The sequence below is a fragment of the Hermetia illucens genome, chromosome 4, assembly GCF_905115235.1.
Source record: "Hermetia illucens chromosome 4, iHerIll2.2.curated.20191125, whole genome shotgun sequence".
In the NCBI taxonomy this organism is placed as follows: Eukaryota; Metazoa; Arthropoda; class Insecta; order Diptera; family Stratiomyidae; genus Hermetia; species Hermetia illucens.
The window spans coordinates 172,667,392-172,685,963 of record NC_051852.1 but is presented as its reverse complement, the minus strand read 5'-3'; the positions used below and the strand labels follow the sequence as shown (position 1 = coordinate 172,685,963).

The following is an 18,572-nucleotide window of genomic DNA, read 5'->3' as shown; positions in this document are numbered from 1 at the left end:
TAGCATTTTTCGAAACTAATATTAGATAGATAGATAGATAGATAGCTTTATTAGTGTAAATTCATGTACAGATACAATCAATATTTAAGTGATACAGACTAAGTCTTTTCAGCTATGGTAAGTTGTGCAGTATAAACAATCTTAATAAGTGCAATCGCTTCAATTCTCAAAATTCCCTAGGAAAATTTAAAAAAACCTAGCTTGCAACTTACGACCTAAACTTATACCTATTACTAGCCTAAACTAACTCTAATAAAGTATACCTTAGCAATAATTAGAGAAAGATGCAATTAGCGGGTTCTTTACCGACTTACATCTGCGTAGAAAAGCTCTCGTTCTTTTCTCTGCAAGCTGTGATATTCTGTTAATATTCGCGATTTGATGTAGCCGCTGAGTTGAAGAGTACCAAGGTTTATCCAGAACTAATTTCAAAGCTTTATTTTGGGAGATCTGAAGTTTGGACTTGTGGCATTTAGCGCAATGATTCCAGACTGGAGCCGCGTACAGTAGAATCGGTTGCATAGCTACTTTAAAAATAAGCAGCTTATTGAATTGCGATAATTGCGATTTCCTATTAATTAATGGGTATAATGCGTGGATACACTTGGAGACTTTCATACAAACATCTTCAGTATGGGGTTTAAATGTCATTTTTCTATCTAGGGTCATTCCTAAATATTTAATACTATCCCCCCACGAGATGCTTGATCCAAGGAAGTTTATATCGCGAGAAGGTAGGCTGGAGCGTTTTCTTTTACGGGTAAAGAAAATTGCATTCGTTTTGTTCATATTGACTTTAATTCGCCATCTATGGTAGTATTGATATAGAGTTTCTAACTTTCGCTCTAAAGTCATAATTATAATGGAAGGGTCGACACTGGCGACATATAAGCCGGTATCGTCCGCAAAAATGGCAAGCTGACATGTGTTGTCCACTGGGATATCAGATGTGTAAATATTAAAAAGAGTCGGGCTTAATGGCGAACCCTGAGCAACACCTGCTGGAATAATTCTGCGTGAAGATATTGTAAGATTAACTTTAACGGAAAAATAGCGATTTGTAAGAAAGGACCGAATCAATTTGACGAGGTATAATGGAAAACCGAAAGTGAAAAGTTTGAATATCAAACCGTCATGCCACACGGCATCAAAAGATTTTTCGATGTCCAATGTGATCATACCGACGGAGTTCTTTGAACTTAAAGCTTGTGTTATGTCCCTCGAAACTCTGTAAAGCTGGTGGACGGTTGAATGGCCATTTCTAAACCCAAATTGTTCCTTGGGTATTAAATTTGTGCTTTGCAAAAAGCGATCAATTCGGACTTTAATGATTTTTTCGAACAGTTTTGGTAGAACCGGTAACAAACTAATGGGCCGATAGCTTTTAACACAGTTCGGATTTTTACCTCTTTTCAAAATGGGTATAACAATAGCATACTTCCACGCTACTGGAAAGAAAGCCACTTTTAAACATGCGTTAAAAATTAATTGAATTATGGGAAATGCTTTCTTAGGAAGATTTTTGAATGCAACTGCCGGTAACTGGTCGACTCCAGGAGCTTTTCTATTCTTAAGCTTTTTAACTAACTTCTTAATCTCTTTTATTTTACAGTAAGCGTCTTTTGGAACTTCAAACGTGCTTGGAATGTTTTTAGTAGTGTTAGCAACGATCGCGTCATTTAAAGGATTTCCCATATCTTTGGAGATAGCATGCGCCAATTGAAAATTTTTAGCAATTAATTCAGCCTTCGAAATGTTGGCCATTTTCAGCTGCTAACGGAGGAATTTTATTTTTGTTACCCTTTTTAAACAATTTGTGAAATTTCCAGACTTCAGAACTTTGTTTTAAACTTGAAAGAGTTCGATTCCATTTTATGTTTCTCAGTTTAAAAATTCTTTCTTTAATTTGTTTATCTAAACGATTTACCTGGGTCTTCAATGAAGGGTCCTTGGACCTTTGCCATTGTCGTCTGACGTCATTCTTTCTCCGAATTATCCCTAATGTTTTTTCATCTAGTAAGGGTGAGCACGCATCTTGCTTTGTAAGCTTAGGAGTACTTATTTCTATACCTAGATTGCATTATTTAGATCAAATATTAAATCGTCAATTTGGTTTTTACCTTCAATATCTTCAAGGTTTGGAACATTGACTTTTTCCAAAGCTTCTGTCTGTACTTGCCTGAAAGTTACCCAGTTCGTCTTCTTAAAACAATTTCAATTTTTGGTGATTGTTCTATTTGCACCTCATTAATGGACACTGAAACGGGTAAATGTGGAGATGACAAAGCATGAAGAATATGCGGTTCTGAGATACTAACTTTCCCATCAGTTAAGAGTATATCTAACACAGAATTTCTGCCTTTAGATGGATAAAATGTAGGTTCATCCGGAGAGTAAATAAGAAAATTCCTTCTTGACATCATATCAAAAAGTATTTTTCCAGTCTTATTAGATCTCGCACAATTCCAGTACGCATGTCTAGCATTTAAATCACCACAAATGATATAATTGTTCTTGGATGTTAATAGTTTAATATCATTTTCAAACATTTTAAATTTATCAGCATTTAATCTTGTTCCTGGAAAGTAGACAGCAGTAACTATCACTCCGCAGCCCTCGATTTTGATTGATATTGTCTCGATTATTTGAGTCTTAATATCTGGTACAACGGAATGCTTAATATTTTTCCTAAGACAAATCGCGACGCCACCACCAGTTGCACCTTCTCTATCTTTTCTGTATACTAAGTAATTTAAATGAAAGAACTTATCTTTTGCTTTTAGCCAAGACTCTGTAACTACAAAAATATCAGTTTTAATAGAATCTATGAAATCCATAGTTTCAAATAATTTGTTTTTGATGCTTTGTGCATTCCAGTATACCAATTTTAGTGAAGACATTAACCGTACAGGAATTTTACTGATAAGTCGACAATAACATTAAATTGATCAGCTGTGGAATTACACTGTGCAAGTTTTACAATTAATTCGTTAGTAAGCTCCATTATTTCTTGAGGAGAAAATAAGTCTGTTTGTACATTGATGCTAGCATTGTTACGATTTGAGTTCAGATTATTTCTAACTACACTACTATATGAAGGCAAGGGTCTAGAAATTTGATTTGATCGATTATGAGGAGCTACAGCTGTAGATACTAACTGTGGAAAATTAGCTTGCGAGAGATTATAATCAGCACCTGGTTGTCGTTTATTCGGTTGCGATCGGTTAGAAATTCGATTTTTTAACGCAATGTATTCTTTTCGCTTAGGACAGTCATATTCGTCTGCCAAATGTTGTTGCTTACAATTCGCACACTGTACTCGATTCGATTCAGTTTCCTTAACCTCGCACTCTGAGACTAAGTGATCGCCACTGCAGATAAGACATTTAGGTGGTAAATGGCAATGAGATGATCCGTGACCGTAAAGCTGGCAGTTACGACATTGAGTTGGGCCAGATTTTCTGCGTGAGTGATAGTTCCAATATACCATAGTATGATATATAGACTTGATCATTCGTAATTTACTGAGCTTTGTGCCTCGTTCGAAGAAAATAAGATAGTATGAGTTAAACCGACCTGCTTTATCAGTGTCGAACTGCTTCACGTCAAGTACTGCCAACTGATATTCGTTTATAAGCAGATATTTCAATTCATTGGGCGGCATTTTATGCAGTCCCGATAAAATGATTTTAACTGGTCTTTCGTCGGCTCGGCAATGAGTGAAGAAGTGAGCGTTAATTGCTTTTAAATAATCGTAGGTTTTAGAATAATCAGCCATATTGTTAAGCAAAAGTCTTTGCCCGATAGACATCAATTTAATGTTAAAATCCTCAATTTTAAGGTTTCCCATTATTTTAATGATGTTTTCACGCGGAAGCGAAGGAAACGTTATAGGTGGGACTTTTACCTTCAGTATCTGTTTAGTCGAGCTAGCTGGGTTAGGAGCTTCACTGGTTGCACTTTGTTCACCTTCATCCATGTTTTCGTCTTGTTCGGCTAATTCATTGTAGTAATTTTCACTAGTACTAGGTTCTTTGAGCATCGATGGCGTGCTGAATTTTTCCGCTTTTGGGTTCAGTTTACGTCTTTTAAGCTTATCCCTTGGGAACATGTTTTCTGGGAGGTTGTATTCAACCTCACTTTTTTTATTAGTTGTAGATAAACTTATTTTCCGGAAGAATGTGAAATCTTTGATTAAAAATGAAAAGAATTCACTTTGTAACGGTACACTAAAATAAGAATTTAAGTACGTACAATTGAACACTTGCAAAATGAACTACTTGTCGCTTTCGCAGTTGAAACCGGAATGAAACTAATATTAGTTTTAAGGTAAATTGCAAGATGCACGAACAAGGAGCCAAAATGTGCAGACTTAAGGTGAGGCAGGACACTTATTATTTGCATAAATGGCTCGTTAATAAATAGAGTGCAATTGAATTTTTAACTCTATGCACAGGGAATTGTCATACGCTTTTCGTTCCTCACATAGCGAAACACAAAATCCTTTATACCTGAAGGCTTGTTTATATTTCATTGATTTTTTAGAAAAGGTGGTAAATTGCTATGTAAGAAACCTTCCTTTTTAACATACTCTTTGTTTTTTTTGCTTTGGATGTGTCATTTCCAAGAGTAACTGTCCGCAATGGGACGATCCATTTTTGGAGGGCCTAACTTCCAGCACCCTCTATAAGTTTTTGAAAAATGGTAAAAAAACAAAAATTTTTTTTTACGACACTTGAAGGCTAAAATGATGGTTATAAAAAAAGTTTCATTGTCATCAGTAATAAAATCACTGAGAAATACAAATTTGAATTTTGTGTTATTTTTATTACTTTTCACGGTACTAGTACCTTGATCAATTTGAAATAATTTAATTAAAATTTTATTTTGGTAAATAAGCGAAAATTAACTGAATCATTAAGTGTCGAGCGTTTTTTATGCAAAACAGTAAGGTACGCACACGCATGTTACTAAGGATGAATTTAAGGGGGTCATCCCGTGTGTCGGATTCGCGGAATCGAATTTTTTTTGGCATCAATTGTATCTAGATATAGTATAGAATATATGGGCAAAGTGATTTTTTGATACTCGGAGTCGTTCGGAAATTATAGTGTTAAACACGTGATAAGTCACATGCCAGATTTATGTCGATCGCCGTAATAAAGTTCGTATTTATCGGTCCGAATGGCGTTCGAATGACTTGACTAAAAGGACAAGAATTGAAGTCAAGGTCTTACATGTGTTTCTTCAAGAAACCTAAGGTTTATGGATTAGGTATAGCAGATTAATGGTCAGTTAAGGTTTTATGGCTAAAAATCGCATTCTACTTTTTAAATACGTTTTTCTCGAATCCGCATGTTGAAAATCGGCTGCCACCATAGCCGAAAATCTATCAAACGAAATTCTTTGAAATTTTCATGACTTATTTAGAACATATTTCTACGGTCCGCAAACTAGGATAATTGCAATTCATTCAGTAGTTTTTTTTTATTCATTGAAAAAGCCGTAAAAAAACACCAAAATTCGAAAAAAAAAGTTTAACAAGGCACCAAAAATCTATTATAGTTTTTAATATTTTTTAATAATCCTAGTTTGCGGATTGTAGTTAAGTCTGTACATTAAAATGCCGTTTACTTTTTTTCTTTAAGATGTTCGGAGCGCCCTCTAGCGTGGCAGCAGAAAAACCCCTTTTTGTGGAGATGTGGGTGGGTGTGGGTGTATAAATTGCTCCGTATTTCAATAACAAACTATGTGATCGGGATGGAAAAATTACTATGCACGCTCAAGATATTAATAAATCTCTGGTGAAAAATCCGTATTTTTATCTTTCTCCAGTTCATCACAAAAAATTTTTAAATAAAGCCAAAAACGGCCTTCACCCGGGATGACCCCCTTAAGGGGTTTTGTAGGTGTTTGATCCAAAATCTGGCCGATACACATAGCGGTGGGTGTCAAATACATAGTCAAATGTATTACACAAAAGAAGTTAATCCTCCTCCATTTGCATTGCAACAAACATCACGTTATCATCAAGTTTATTAGAGCTATTATATTTTCTTGTTTTCTTCCGATAGACTTATCTGAGTATTAATGATCAGGCAAGGGGTTGTGGTTAGAACGACAAAGAAGCAATTCACTAAGCAGCACTAATTTCATTTTCCTAAACATCCCAATAAAATCCATAAATAGAGACGAGTGGCTGCTTTAGGTCTAGACTAGACTCTATTAATTGACGGCAATGCAGCAGAACTTCCTAATGGGAATTGCCCGTTCTTTTGATTTCAGTTTATACAACAGATATTCTAGTAATTTGAAACGGAGTGTCTATGGTAAATACGTATGTGTGTGGTTTCTGTATGCGGTTAACAAGTTGCCGGAGGAATTGAAAGATGAGTGCCAACAAATGCTTGGGTTACCCAGGAAAATAATGAAGCTGTTTATGGAGTTACATTTCCAAATAATTCATTTCCTGCATTTCTTCATTAACGAAAGGAACATTGCTTTCTGTTACTATTTTCTGTTATTGTTTGATGGCGTCAGTTTTTCATATTTTATTTCTGATTGCATAGGAATAACATAAGAATATTTTCTACCTGGAACAGAATCATCGAAATCAATTTTAACTTAAGAAGGGGAAAATAATAATTGATGATAGCCTGAAATAATGAGTTGCAAATGGGTCCAGAATATTTAAATAGACAATTAAAAAGATGTTTTTCTCCAAAACAAACAAAAAAATCTCCAGAGAAATAATTCCATTATTACAGTATAATCTAGATAAATAAATAAAGCGATTAATTGCTTTCTCATATTGACAAGTTGTGATTTTGGAGATTAGAGATTGTTTTTTTTTGTTCTGAATGAAAGTTGTTTTCTCGGTATCTGAGGTGTTGTTTCTCACACAATACCAATCTATCTTTCAGCACATTTACTGCAGATGCTGTACGTATTCTCCTCAATTCACTTAAATCTCCAAAAAGTGTCATGTTATGTTTATTTACGAAAACGGTCCATGTGAAACCTTGTGACAGGATGTTTCTCTCTAGATTTCTTCGAAAAACAAATCTTACTGAGCAATAAGGTCGAGAAGGGGCATTGATCAGAGCAAATCAAGAAAAAATACTCAAGGGAATTACAGCAATTAATTATCTGCAAGCTAGAAAGAAAAACTTCAAGTTAGAAACTACGAAATTCCCCTCTAAGAGGATCAGGTACATGTTACTAAGAGTTTTGTTAAGATTCAGATTTATTTATTGAGCAAAGAAAAAGAAATTCATGTGGGGTTCAAGTTGTATATATAAATATTCACTTGAAAGCGGAAGCGTGACTAAGAAAGTATCTAATGCTAACTTACGGAAATATCCGGCACAACCGATGCAATGCAAAAAGTGGTGAATATCATTGTTCGTTTGATATAGCATACGCTTAAATCTACGAATAATTTAGAATTTGCCACTAAACCCATCCCAAAACAAAAAGTTTAATTTTTATTAGCTCAAACCAGTTGTAGGTTCTAACAAATGCGATTTCGGTCGTTGTAATTCATACCCTTGGCGGGTTTTGAATTAAATATAAGCGAGCGAATTGCCACCTGTTGCCACTTTCGGTCACGCTGCTCCGCAGGTTCGAGGCGCTGACGCAGCGTCTGATGAGATCGCCTCTACCCTGTGATCGAAACCGCATAGCTAATATTTAAAAAATTTTTTTACTAAATAATTGTATAACATAAAACAAAATAAAGAGTACTTCGTACTGGTAAACGAGGATATGAGGCTTTTTAAGCACCGGTGGACGGGATTCAGCAAGGGGATTAGAGTAAAGCGCAGTCCTTTGTCGTTGGTAATTGCAATCCGAGAAAGGGCTAACTTTAACTCGATTTGAGCGTGTACAAGGACAATGACTAAAGGCGGGGGGGGGAGATGTAGGAGATTGGGGGCTTGAGAAAACTTTGATTGAAAAGTCTAATTGGTATAACGAATGAACTTAATTCAGGAGAGAAGTTAATGGTTATTGTACAAGCCAATTGAAGTCGACTGGCTTAATCTAGACTAGGCGTGAGAATTGATTACCAGAGCATTGGCCCGATGCGGTTCGCCTCTGTGGAGGTACGGTGGAGAGAGGGCGTATAGGGTAACATTTTTGTGGAATTTTATTTTCGGTCTTCTGTATGTGGCCATGCATTTCCTGAGGATTGTAGTTTCGACGCTTGGAAAGGCTTCGGCTACGTTAGTTGACATGGTAGCTCATGCTAGGAAACCATAGGAGAACCATCGTCGTTGGGGAGAGAGGCCGGGCGTGGTGCAGCCTGGGCCGCCCTTGGCATAGGGAAGAAGTTTACGGGGAGGTGGGTGGGGGTGGGGTAGGGGAATATTGTGAAGGAAGATGTTAAAAACTTTGGGGGTTAGGATGGAGCCTTGAGGGACTCTTGAGTCCACGAGGAAGCGGATGGAGCGAACTCTGTTGAAGCGCACGTGTTATGTTGGAGAGGAACCATACAAGTATCTTAAATAAGGAGAGGGGCAGGCTACGGTGCATTCTCTATTTTCCAGAGAGGATGTGGTCTTGCAGGTAAAGGATTTTCTGTTCGGTGGATCTGAAGTTTTCGAAGTCGAATTGATTCACTGGAATGATAGAAAAGTAGTGCCTGTTGAGGTGAATAGTACGATGCGTTCGAAAATTTTTCCAATATTGGGTAGAAGAGAGATAGGCCTCATATCTTTGAGATCACCAGAGCTATCGTTCTAAGCAATAGGTATTAGGAGAGCTGATTTCCAGGATACAGGGAAGCACCCGCAGGTAGTTGTTGAAAGGGTTAACGAGACGTTTACTGATGTTGGGAGCACATTTCCGAAGGATGAAGTTAGAGATACCGTCAGGACCCAATGATTGTTTATTGTTATACTGGATGATTACAAGTTCAACTTTTTCTTTGAAGGTAAAGGACGAGGAGAATGAGCCCATTTCCTTCAGGCGATCGGCAAAGATAAGACTCTTCCAAACTCAAACTCAGTAGTGGCGAATATCAAGTTCCAGATATGGTCCGCGGGCGATTTGGCTCTGAATAAGTGGCAGAAATAATTTATGCAGCCGGACATTTTTCCTTCAAGGGAGTGGAACTGGAGATTTTCTATTTTTTTCGGAAAGTAATTGACGTTGAGAGAAGATTTTTTCCTTCCAGCCCGTCGATTAATTATTCAGAAAATTTGGGGGGCAGGTTTGTGAGACTTGAAAAGTTTGTTGTAGGATGCATTCAGTTGGGATTTAATAGCTCCATTAAATTTGCTGAATAGCATTGTAGGGTCCTAAGTCCGAATCCACTTGATGTGTGACCGAACCAAATGGGGAGCAACTTACTCCCTCTTTTTTGCTCCACGGACCCCTCGTTTAGGACTTAGCACACCAACTTCAAAATGTTAGGCGATGACGGCTTTACGGTTTCTTACCAGGGCAAAGGCAAGTCGCCAGACGCTGCCTCACCTCTGTCCTGGTAGCAATGCTTAAAAAAATATAATTCGTAGTCATGTTGTGTTCTGCGAATTACATAAAAGAGCACTTAACATAAGCGAGCCGCTTCGGTCACGCTGCTCCCAGGGTAGAGGTGAGGCAGCGTCTGACGCTTTGCCTCTGCCCTGGTAAGAAACTGTAAAGCCGGACCCAACGCCCTGGACAGGTCGCGTTGAAAGTCATCCCAGTTTATCAGATTGAAGGATCTGCATTTGTGCAGACTGAGGGTATGGTGGTTAGAATAAGCTGCCATTTAGGAGGAGCTAGTGACACAGACTAAGAAATTTGGCAAGATTATAAAGCCGTCTAGGAAGGACAACCCTCATGGGAGCCGGTAAGGACGCGAAGGACGCCGCTGCCCCTGACAGGTCTGATCACTGCTAACAGGCCGTTTGATGCAAGTAAATCAGATGGGATGATATTTGCTTTTAGTCTCGATTTGACTAGGATGGTTGTGCCTCTGCCCGCGTTTTTGTGGAATGTGATGTATCCGGGAACGTGTAGTTTAGATAATTCCATTCACAAGTAGCTAAAAATTTATTTCTGCGTATATTTCCAAATTTCAAGATACTAATATTCAAGATGCAATTAATATATTATCAATCAGCTCATCAAAATCAATCCTCCTCCTCTTGCTTCCAGTATTATGTCTTATATTATTACATTTATTTCTTGCAGCTTGAAATATGAACTTAAGATTGATTTTCTGGTAAATTTCAAAAATATAGTAATATACCATTATTAACTATATTTGAGCAGATATCGAGATGCGATGTATTTTGAGATTTCGTATAGGTGCAGCATCATATTTATTTTTCTTTGCGCTTTGTGACATATACATTGTACATGTGTAAGGTCTAGGTCCTCTAGCTTCCACTCGATACTAAAAGTTATGCCTGGTTTGAAAATCTAGTCGAGCTCTTTTGTTTGATGATTACAGCAGACAGCAGGCTGGTGCATATGTAACATATCTGCTTTAGGTAAAGCCTGTGCAGATAGACGTTTTGATCGGTGTCAGATCAATCTATCTATATCTGCCTCAGGCATCGTTTGGCGACGTTACGCCATGTCATTCGAGCGCAGACGTTGGATATCCGTCTATTACAAGGTAGCAGGGCGGAGCACGTCACATCTTGAGAGAGCGTGACAATGTTATTGTGAGCTGTGATATGCAAATGAATCCACTATCCCAAGATTGCCGACGTGTGGAAATTTATTTATTTCTAAGTTTTGTGTGCTATGACTGAAAATTCCGGGTATGTCTCATTTTTCTAATGTATCCAATTCAAACGGCGCACTGACGTGATCCTTGATAAAATATACTTGCACCTACACTTATATTCAAGTATTTAATTTAGTGGGATTTGTATCGTGATTTGACGTCGGATACCAGTCGACTCAGCTGTGAATGAGTACCTGAGTCAAATCAGGGTAATAATCTCGGGCGAGCGTAATGCTGACCACATTGACTCCTACAGTGTTCTGTAGTGTACCGTTACGGTCTCGAATGAAGTGCTCTAACACACTTCAAGGCCCTGATCCAATATGGATTGTTGTGCCAACGATTATTATTATTATTTAATTTAAGTGTATTTTAAAATTTTTCAAACCACATTTCTTTTAAAAAATTATAATTTTTGTGAACACCATATTTTCACCAGTTGATTATCTTTAAAATGATACTAAACAGAATAGTGGAAGATATATTCTAGATCCTAGAACCACATTTCGCTGAACCGGCTAGGATAGCGCCTAGGCATGGTTAACTGGCTACGCCCCTTACAGGGTCAACCGGCAACTATATATGAATATTTCAGACGCTACAATTTAAAAGATTATGTAAATACCCCTTAAGATATGTATATGCATTCTTTCTGTATCTCAAATGATGGATATCCAGGTGATAATTAATAATGAAATTCCGAAAGTAACTTCCTTCCCTTCGATCAGCTTTTTTTGCTTTAAGGACACCTTTTTTTAAACGCCAAGTTATTCCTAAATATTATGGCCCATTATGTCTATGGAGCACCGACCTACATAATTACATAAATGTTTTTTTTTACAGCAACATGTCAGTATAAAGATATATGAAATTTATTCTTAATGGAATACACTTCAAAAGTAAATGGATCTATCGTGATTGGTAAGAGGCATGGAATAATTCAGAGTCCAATTCTAAAACTAAATCATTCACGGGGATTCGGGCTTTAACTTGGGGCGAATTATGTGCGCTTTCTTGGTAATTTCATTGAAAATATATTATTTGAAAATATGGTCGTTTCACCTACCTGCTTTGCAAATGCTGGTGACAGTGGGGGTGGTGATGTTGAGTTGAGCCTAGGCGGTGTATACAGTATCCTTTGTGATTCCATATTTAATCTATCGAACGCCTTCTCTTCTAAATTGTATTCGTCTTCGCTATTCTCTTGTGGTACAACATCGGGGTTTTTATCCTCCAAACTTGAATGGCTTCCCATATTACGACTCAAGGGTTCAGCACTTCCTTTATCGGTCTCGGTTGTAACGGGCTCACTGCTGCCAGAACGACGTTTAGTACGGAATTTAATGAAAATTACAATGCAAACAGCCACCAGGAGTAAGGTTACCACAACTCCAACAAGAGCTCCCAGAAGCGGTGTTAATTGAACGAGAACTGCTGTCGATGAAGCTGCAAAATTAAAGTGGCGTCGATGCCAACATCTTAAATTAAGTACGAATACAGTGTGTAGAAAATTGTTTATTTCTGCAACAGTTTAGGTATTTGTCGTTTCTCCAAAATGTAATATGCCATTAACCGCAAAGGTGGAATTGGAATAAATGTTTGAACAACAATGTAAAGGGTGAGTTCGACTGGAAGTAATTTTATGAACGACATCTAACAACAGGTAACCATTGACGAAAATAGTCCAAATAGGAAATTAAAGGGGCTGGAATAATTAGCAATGATTTGCGTTCTACTGAGAAACTTCAAGAAGCAGAAAAAGTATACGTAGATTGGGCAAAAACAAAGCAGAGACAATTTTTTTCAAAAGATTTACACATATTCCGCGTACTGTGATAGTACTTTCTATCACGAAGGAACCGTGCTTAAGGTCCTCAAAGTGGGTATTCTCTAAAGTTTACGTAGAAATTGGAAAATCGCGAAGGTATTGTATTATTTGATGAATCTAGTGGATAAGACCCGACCTGGATACCTAAGGATAGAAGGTAGGACAAAGAGCCAGCCTTTTGGTAGGTATTTGAATAAAGACTGATAAGCAAAATGCGAATTCGGTATAAAGTTTTGATTGTTGAGATTTTACTTATGCGTTTAGTATGCATATACAAACCTGTTCTTAGAAGAGGCGCTGACAGGGTTTTCGCTCGTAGACGAAACGCCCGTGTATTAAATCCTTGTAAATTGTACGAAGTCACGCGAATAACAAACACAGAATCACTTGGCAAGCGTTTTATCGTGAATTCCGAATATTTGTATGATGTGTTATACAGGACTTGCTGATTCAATTCATCATAAACTTCTACGTGGAAATGCTGTGGAATGCCGCCATCATTTCCCGGAATGCAAAATATTTGTATGGAGTTTGCGGTTGCGTTATAGGCCGTACAGTTTCGAATTGGATCCGGTAATTCTGTTTTATTTTGCGGGAATAAATAAATAGTTATTGAAGTTCATAAATTGTCAATAAAAAAATGAGTAAGGAACAATTTTCATTCATTTTTAATCTTGTTTCCTCTCCATTACAATAAATAACATGCGAAATTTACCTGCAGCCACTATATGATATTGACATGGAAGGCTATGCCCAATTGGACTCGATGCAATGCATGATACCGTTCCAAAATCTTGAAATGTTGTGACCTTGTATCTATAAACATTATTAGGAACTGCGGTAGCCCTTCGCCTTTCGCCATCTTTGTGGCGTTGCTGATGTTTCCGATTCTTATCTAAATGTTGCTGTGAGACGACATTAGAATAGACCATCCTAGAATGTGGAAAACTTTCAATTTGATTGAATTCAGTTGTGGTATCATCTCCAGTGCTATCCATATATGTCCATTTCCCTTCGGACATTTTGAAATTGCTGCGATGTCCAGAAGTTGGCAATACAATTGATGCAGGAGATGGGAGTTCTTCAATTTTCTCCAAGGAATTGTTGAAGTGCCATTTGTATGTTAAATTGGCCATAGGATTCGAATCAACTTCACATGTTATGTTTACAGTTTGTTTCAGTGCTGCTCGAATAATAACAGAATCCGGCATACAAACTGGTGGATCTGTGGACAGGGAACAAACAAAGGCTACAATATACATATGTATTATGAAGGATACAATAAATAAAGAGAGGTCGCAAAACTTTTAGTTTTCCTAAGAAGCGATTGTCGTCCTTATAAATATCATTTTCATCCTCTGGAGTACTTTCATTTTGGAGGTAGCGAAGATACTTCCTTTCAAGTTGTATTAGCTTACACCGTTAGTTATGACATGTGTGCTTTTCTCTGCTTAAATCGCCAGCTCATATATTCTACCTATGTATGTATATGGTTGACCATGGGATGTGAATAATATTATAGAAGAGTATATGAGAAGCTCTTGAACTATCTTTATAACTAGACGCATACGAATGCTTATAATGGAGCTATCGTAAGATATCGATATATAAGCTTACAGAATTAGTTTGTTTAGTAAGAAAAAAAAACAAAATAAGACTAAATTGTTCTTTGAATGCCGAATCATCATCATCAACGGCGCAACAACCGGTATCCGGTCTAGGCCTGCCTTTATAAGGAACTCCAGACATCCCGGTTTTGCGCCGAGGTTCACCAATTCGATATCCCTAAAAGCTGTCTGGCGTCCTGACCTACGCCTCGTTTTCTTTTTCTACCATAATTGCCCTTATAGACTTTCCGGGTGGGCTCATCCTCATCCATACGGATTAAGTGACCCGCCCACCGTAATCTATTGACCCGGATTTTATCCACAACCTGACGGTCATGGTATCGCTCATAGATTTCGTCATTGTGTAGGCTACGGAGTCGTCCATTCTCATGTAGGGGGCCAAAAATTCTTCGGAGGATTCTTCTCTCGAACGCGGCCAAGAGTTCGTAATTTTTCTTGCTAAAAACCCAAGTTTGCAAGGAATACATGAGGACTGGCAAGATCATAGTCTTGTACAGTAAGAGCTTTGACCCTATGGTGAGACATTTCGAGCGGAACAGTTTTTGTAAGCTAAAATAGGCTCTGTTGGCTGACAACAACCGTGCGCGGATTTCCTCATCGTAAGTGTTATCGGTTATGATAGGAGAAATTATCAACGGTCTCAAAGTTGTATTCTCCTATCCTTATTCTTCCTGTTTGACCAGTGCGGTTTGATGTTGTTGGCTGATTCGTCTTCGGTGCTGACGTTGCCACCATATATTTTGTCTTGCCTTCATTGATGTGCAGCCCAAGATCTCGCCCTGATTGCCGCCTGCTTGATCGGGATGAAGGCAGTTTGTACATCTCGGATGGTTCTTCCCATCATGTCGATATCGTCAGCATAGGCCAGTAGACTTAAAGAGGATCGTACCTCTTGCATTTACATCAGCATCACGAATCACTTTCTCGAGGGCCAGGTTAAAGAGGGCATATGATAGGGCATCTCCTTGTCGTAGACCGTTGTTGATGTCGAATGTTCTTGAGAGTGATCCTGCTGCTTTTATCTAGCCTCGCACATTGGTCAGGGTCAGCCTAGTCAGTCTTATTAATTTCGTCGGGATACCGAATTCTCTCATGGCCGTGTACAGTTTTACCCTGGCTATGCTATCATAGGCCGCTTTAAAGTCGATGAATAGATGGTGCAACTGTAGTCCATATTCCAACAGTTTTTCCATCGCTTGCCGCAAAGAGCAACTCTGATCTGTTGCTGATTTGCCTGGAGTGAAGCCTCTTTGGTATGGGCCACTGATGTCCTGAGCGCATGGGGCTATCCGGCCTAGCAAGATAGTGGAGAATATCTTATAGATGGTACTCAGCAACGTGATACCTCTATAATTGCTGCACTGTATGATATCTCCCTTTTTATATATGAGACAGATAATGCCTCGTTGCCAATCGTCAGGCATTGATTTGCTGTCCCATACCTTGAGCACAAGTTGATGAACCACTTGGTGTAACTGGTCGCCTCCATATTTAACCAATTCGGCTGTAATTCCATCGGCTCCTGGCGACTTATGATTTTTTAGCCGATGAATTGCACGGACTGTTTCTCTTAAACTTGGTGGTGACAGTATTTGTCCGTCGTCTTCAGTTGGCGGGACCTCCAACTCGCCGATGTTCTGGTTGTTCAGTAACTCATCAAAGTACTCAACCTATCGCTCCAATATGCCCATTCTGTCGGAAATCAGATTTCCCTCTTTGTCTCGGCAGGATAAGCATCGAGGTGTATAAGGCTTCTTGTTGGTGAAACTTCCGCGCCTGGTGCGGTTGCTCCCTCTACTTTTCTAGTTCACCGACTTGTTGGTTCTCCCAGGCTTCCTTTTTCCGTCTGTGAAGTCGCTTCTCCCCTCGACGGAGTTCGTGATAAGTCTCTGCGCGTGCCCGCGTTCTTTGAGAATGCAACATTACTGGGTATGCGGCATTCTTCCGTTCCGTTGCTAGCTTATATTCATCGTTAAACCAGCCGTTCCGATTTTTTTGGCGGCAGGGGCCAAGTATGTTTGTGGCCGTATCCATGATAACGTTCTTCAGGTGGTTGTGAAGATCATTTGTTGATGCTTCATCTCCGGGTCCTCTGTTGACTGCGGGTATTGCGGCATCCATTTCCCTCTTATATGTGTCGCGGAGGAATGTGTTGTGGCTGGCTTCAGTGTTCACTCTCACCTGATTGTCAGAGGGGATTCTAGGTGGTATTGTTATTCGAGCTCGGAGCACCATGCCAACGAGACAGTGATCAGAGCCTATATTGGCCCCCCTATATGTTCTGACATTCATCAAGGTCGAGAGGTGGCGGCGTTCGATCAACACGTGGTCAATTTGGTTGAAAGTGGCACCGTCTGGAGAGGCCCACGTATGTTTGTGGATCGCTTTCCGCGGAAACCAGGTACTTCCAACAACCATTTCGTGTGATCCTGCTAATTGAATCGTCCGCAGTCGGTTATCATTTGTTTCTTCATGTAAGCTATGGGAGCCAACGTATCGCCTGAATACTGGCTCCTTCCCTACTTGGCTGTCAAAATCCCCAAGTATGATTTTGATATCATATCTGGGACAGGCTTCGAGGGTTCGTTCTACTGCCTCGTAGAAGGTATCCTTCTCCGACTCTGCAGTCTCCTCTGTAGGGGCGTGAACGTTTATGAGGCTTATATTTCTAAACTTGCCTCGCAAGCGTAGAGTGGATAGCCGTTCGCTTATGTTTTAAAAGCCGATAACAGCAGGTTTCATTTTTTGGCTGACTAAGAAACCTACTCCGAGCACATGGTTTACTGGATGACCGGCATAATATATGGTGTAGCGGCTCTTCTCGAGGAATCATCAGCCCTATATTGGGACAGTGTATCGGTTAGCTGCTCATCAGCTTTATCTCTGTACAAGGAGCGCACGTTCCATGAGAAAATGCGCAAATTGTTAATCCGTTGTCGTTGCCGGGTTCGTCGTTGTAAGATCCATTCTGTCCGAGGCTCCTTTCGTGGCTTCGTAACATTGGTTTTCCGTGTAGGGTTGTCAGCCCTACCCAACCCCCAACCTGGAGGACCAGTTGGTACAATTTGTCCCGTTTTTAGGCGCGGGAGACTCGCCTTCATCCTTCTCCGTCTGCAGCTTTTCGTTAAGAAATAGCTCCCGGCGGTCACCACGTGGAGGTGGAGATAGGGTTTGGTAGTAGAGCTGTTGGTGTTGGTTCAGCAGGCATTTCCCAGGTTTTATGCTCCATCGTGGGTACCAATCCACGTTTCGCCCCGGGACCTATACTACCCTTTGACCGGAAAATAAAAATTCTTATTCGGCATTCAAAGAACAATTTAGTTTTTCCTTTTTGTTTTTGTTTTTTTTTTCATGCTAAAAAAACAAGCTGGATAAAGCGATTATGCACAATGTCCGACAAACAAATATTCGCACCCAATGCTTTTATGATTCTACTTGTTTAATTATGTTTAGAGAACATTTAGTCTTGTGGGGTTATAAATTGATTCCCATATTCAGATTTAGTTCAGCATCAGTTTGTTGGAGATTTGGAAGGGCAGACAGTGAAACCTCTAATTTTGTGGGAAAAAATTTCAGGAAAGAAAAGGTTAAGGGTTGAGGCAAATGCCCGTATTTGTTTTGCTTGAATAGGGTGATGGTAATAGAGGAATAGGAAGAACGTCAATTGCTCTGAGACAAGTATTCGATTCTTTTAAAGAAAAATTAAGCCAGAGATAACAGGCTGGAACAAAAAGAAGATGTGGGGGGGGGGGGGGGGGGGGAGAATGGGAAACGGGAGTAAACAGGTGATTAGTCCCCGGTCCAGACGGTCATTATAGCAAGCATCCTTGCGAAATAAATTTGCAATTGTTCTTCTATTATGCACTAAATTGCTTGAAAGGGGAAATATGTCAGTTAGTGTGAGAACGGTTGTGCGACGATTGAATGAAGGACTTAGATCTCGAAGACCAGCAATAAAAGGAGTTTAAGGAAAACTATGTTCGAAAAAAAGGCTGAATTGGGCATTTGAACAACATGATTGGACTGTGAACGATTGGAGGCAAGCTTTGATGAGTCGGAATTCAATTTGCTGGTTTCTGACACTTCGTCCCCAATGCAAGGAAGAAAAAGAGGGAAATTTGACTCCTAGTGTGTTGTACAAACTGCACGCCATTCTCTTTCAGTAATGATGTGGGGATGCATAACATTCAAAGGAATTGGTCGTTTTTCGTTTCCAAGGGTTGCGGTCAACACGGAAAAGTACAAAATAGTTATCGAAGATTGCGTCGTTCGCACAGTGATGAGCACTTTGATGAAGTAATATAATGAAGCTCGTAATATAAGCAAGCGAAATTTTTTCCGTTTGAAATTGTTTATCTTGGAAGGAGGAGCTTAGCATAAAGTCACCGTC

General features: G+C 39.2%; 1 protein-coding gene across 1 annotated transcript in view; it reads right to left on the bottom strand.

Moving 5' to 3' along the window:
- LOC119655241 (hemicentin-1) overlaps window positions 1–18,572 on the bottom strand; it is a 199,375-nt gene that overhangs the window by 33,641 nt on the left and 147,162 nt on the right. The window contains exons 10-12 of the mRNA XM_038061026.1: window positions 13,270–13,779; window positions 12,834–13,133; window positions 11,793–12,172 (exon numbers count right to left, since the gene is read on the bottom strand). Of these exons, the coding sequence (XP_037916954.1) occupies window positions 11,793–12,172; window positions 12,834–13,133; window positions 13,270–13,779 (1,190 nt within the window). The remainder of the gene's footprint in view (window positions 1–11,792; window positions 12,173–12,833; window positions 13,134–13,269; window positions 13,780–18,572) is intronic.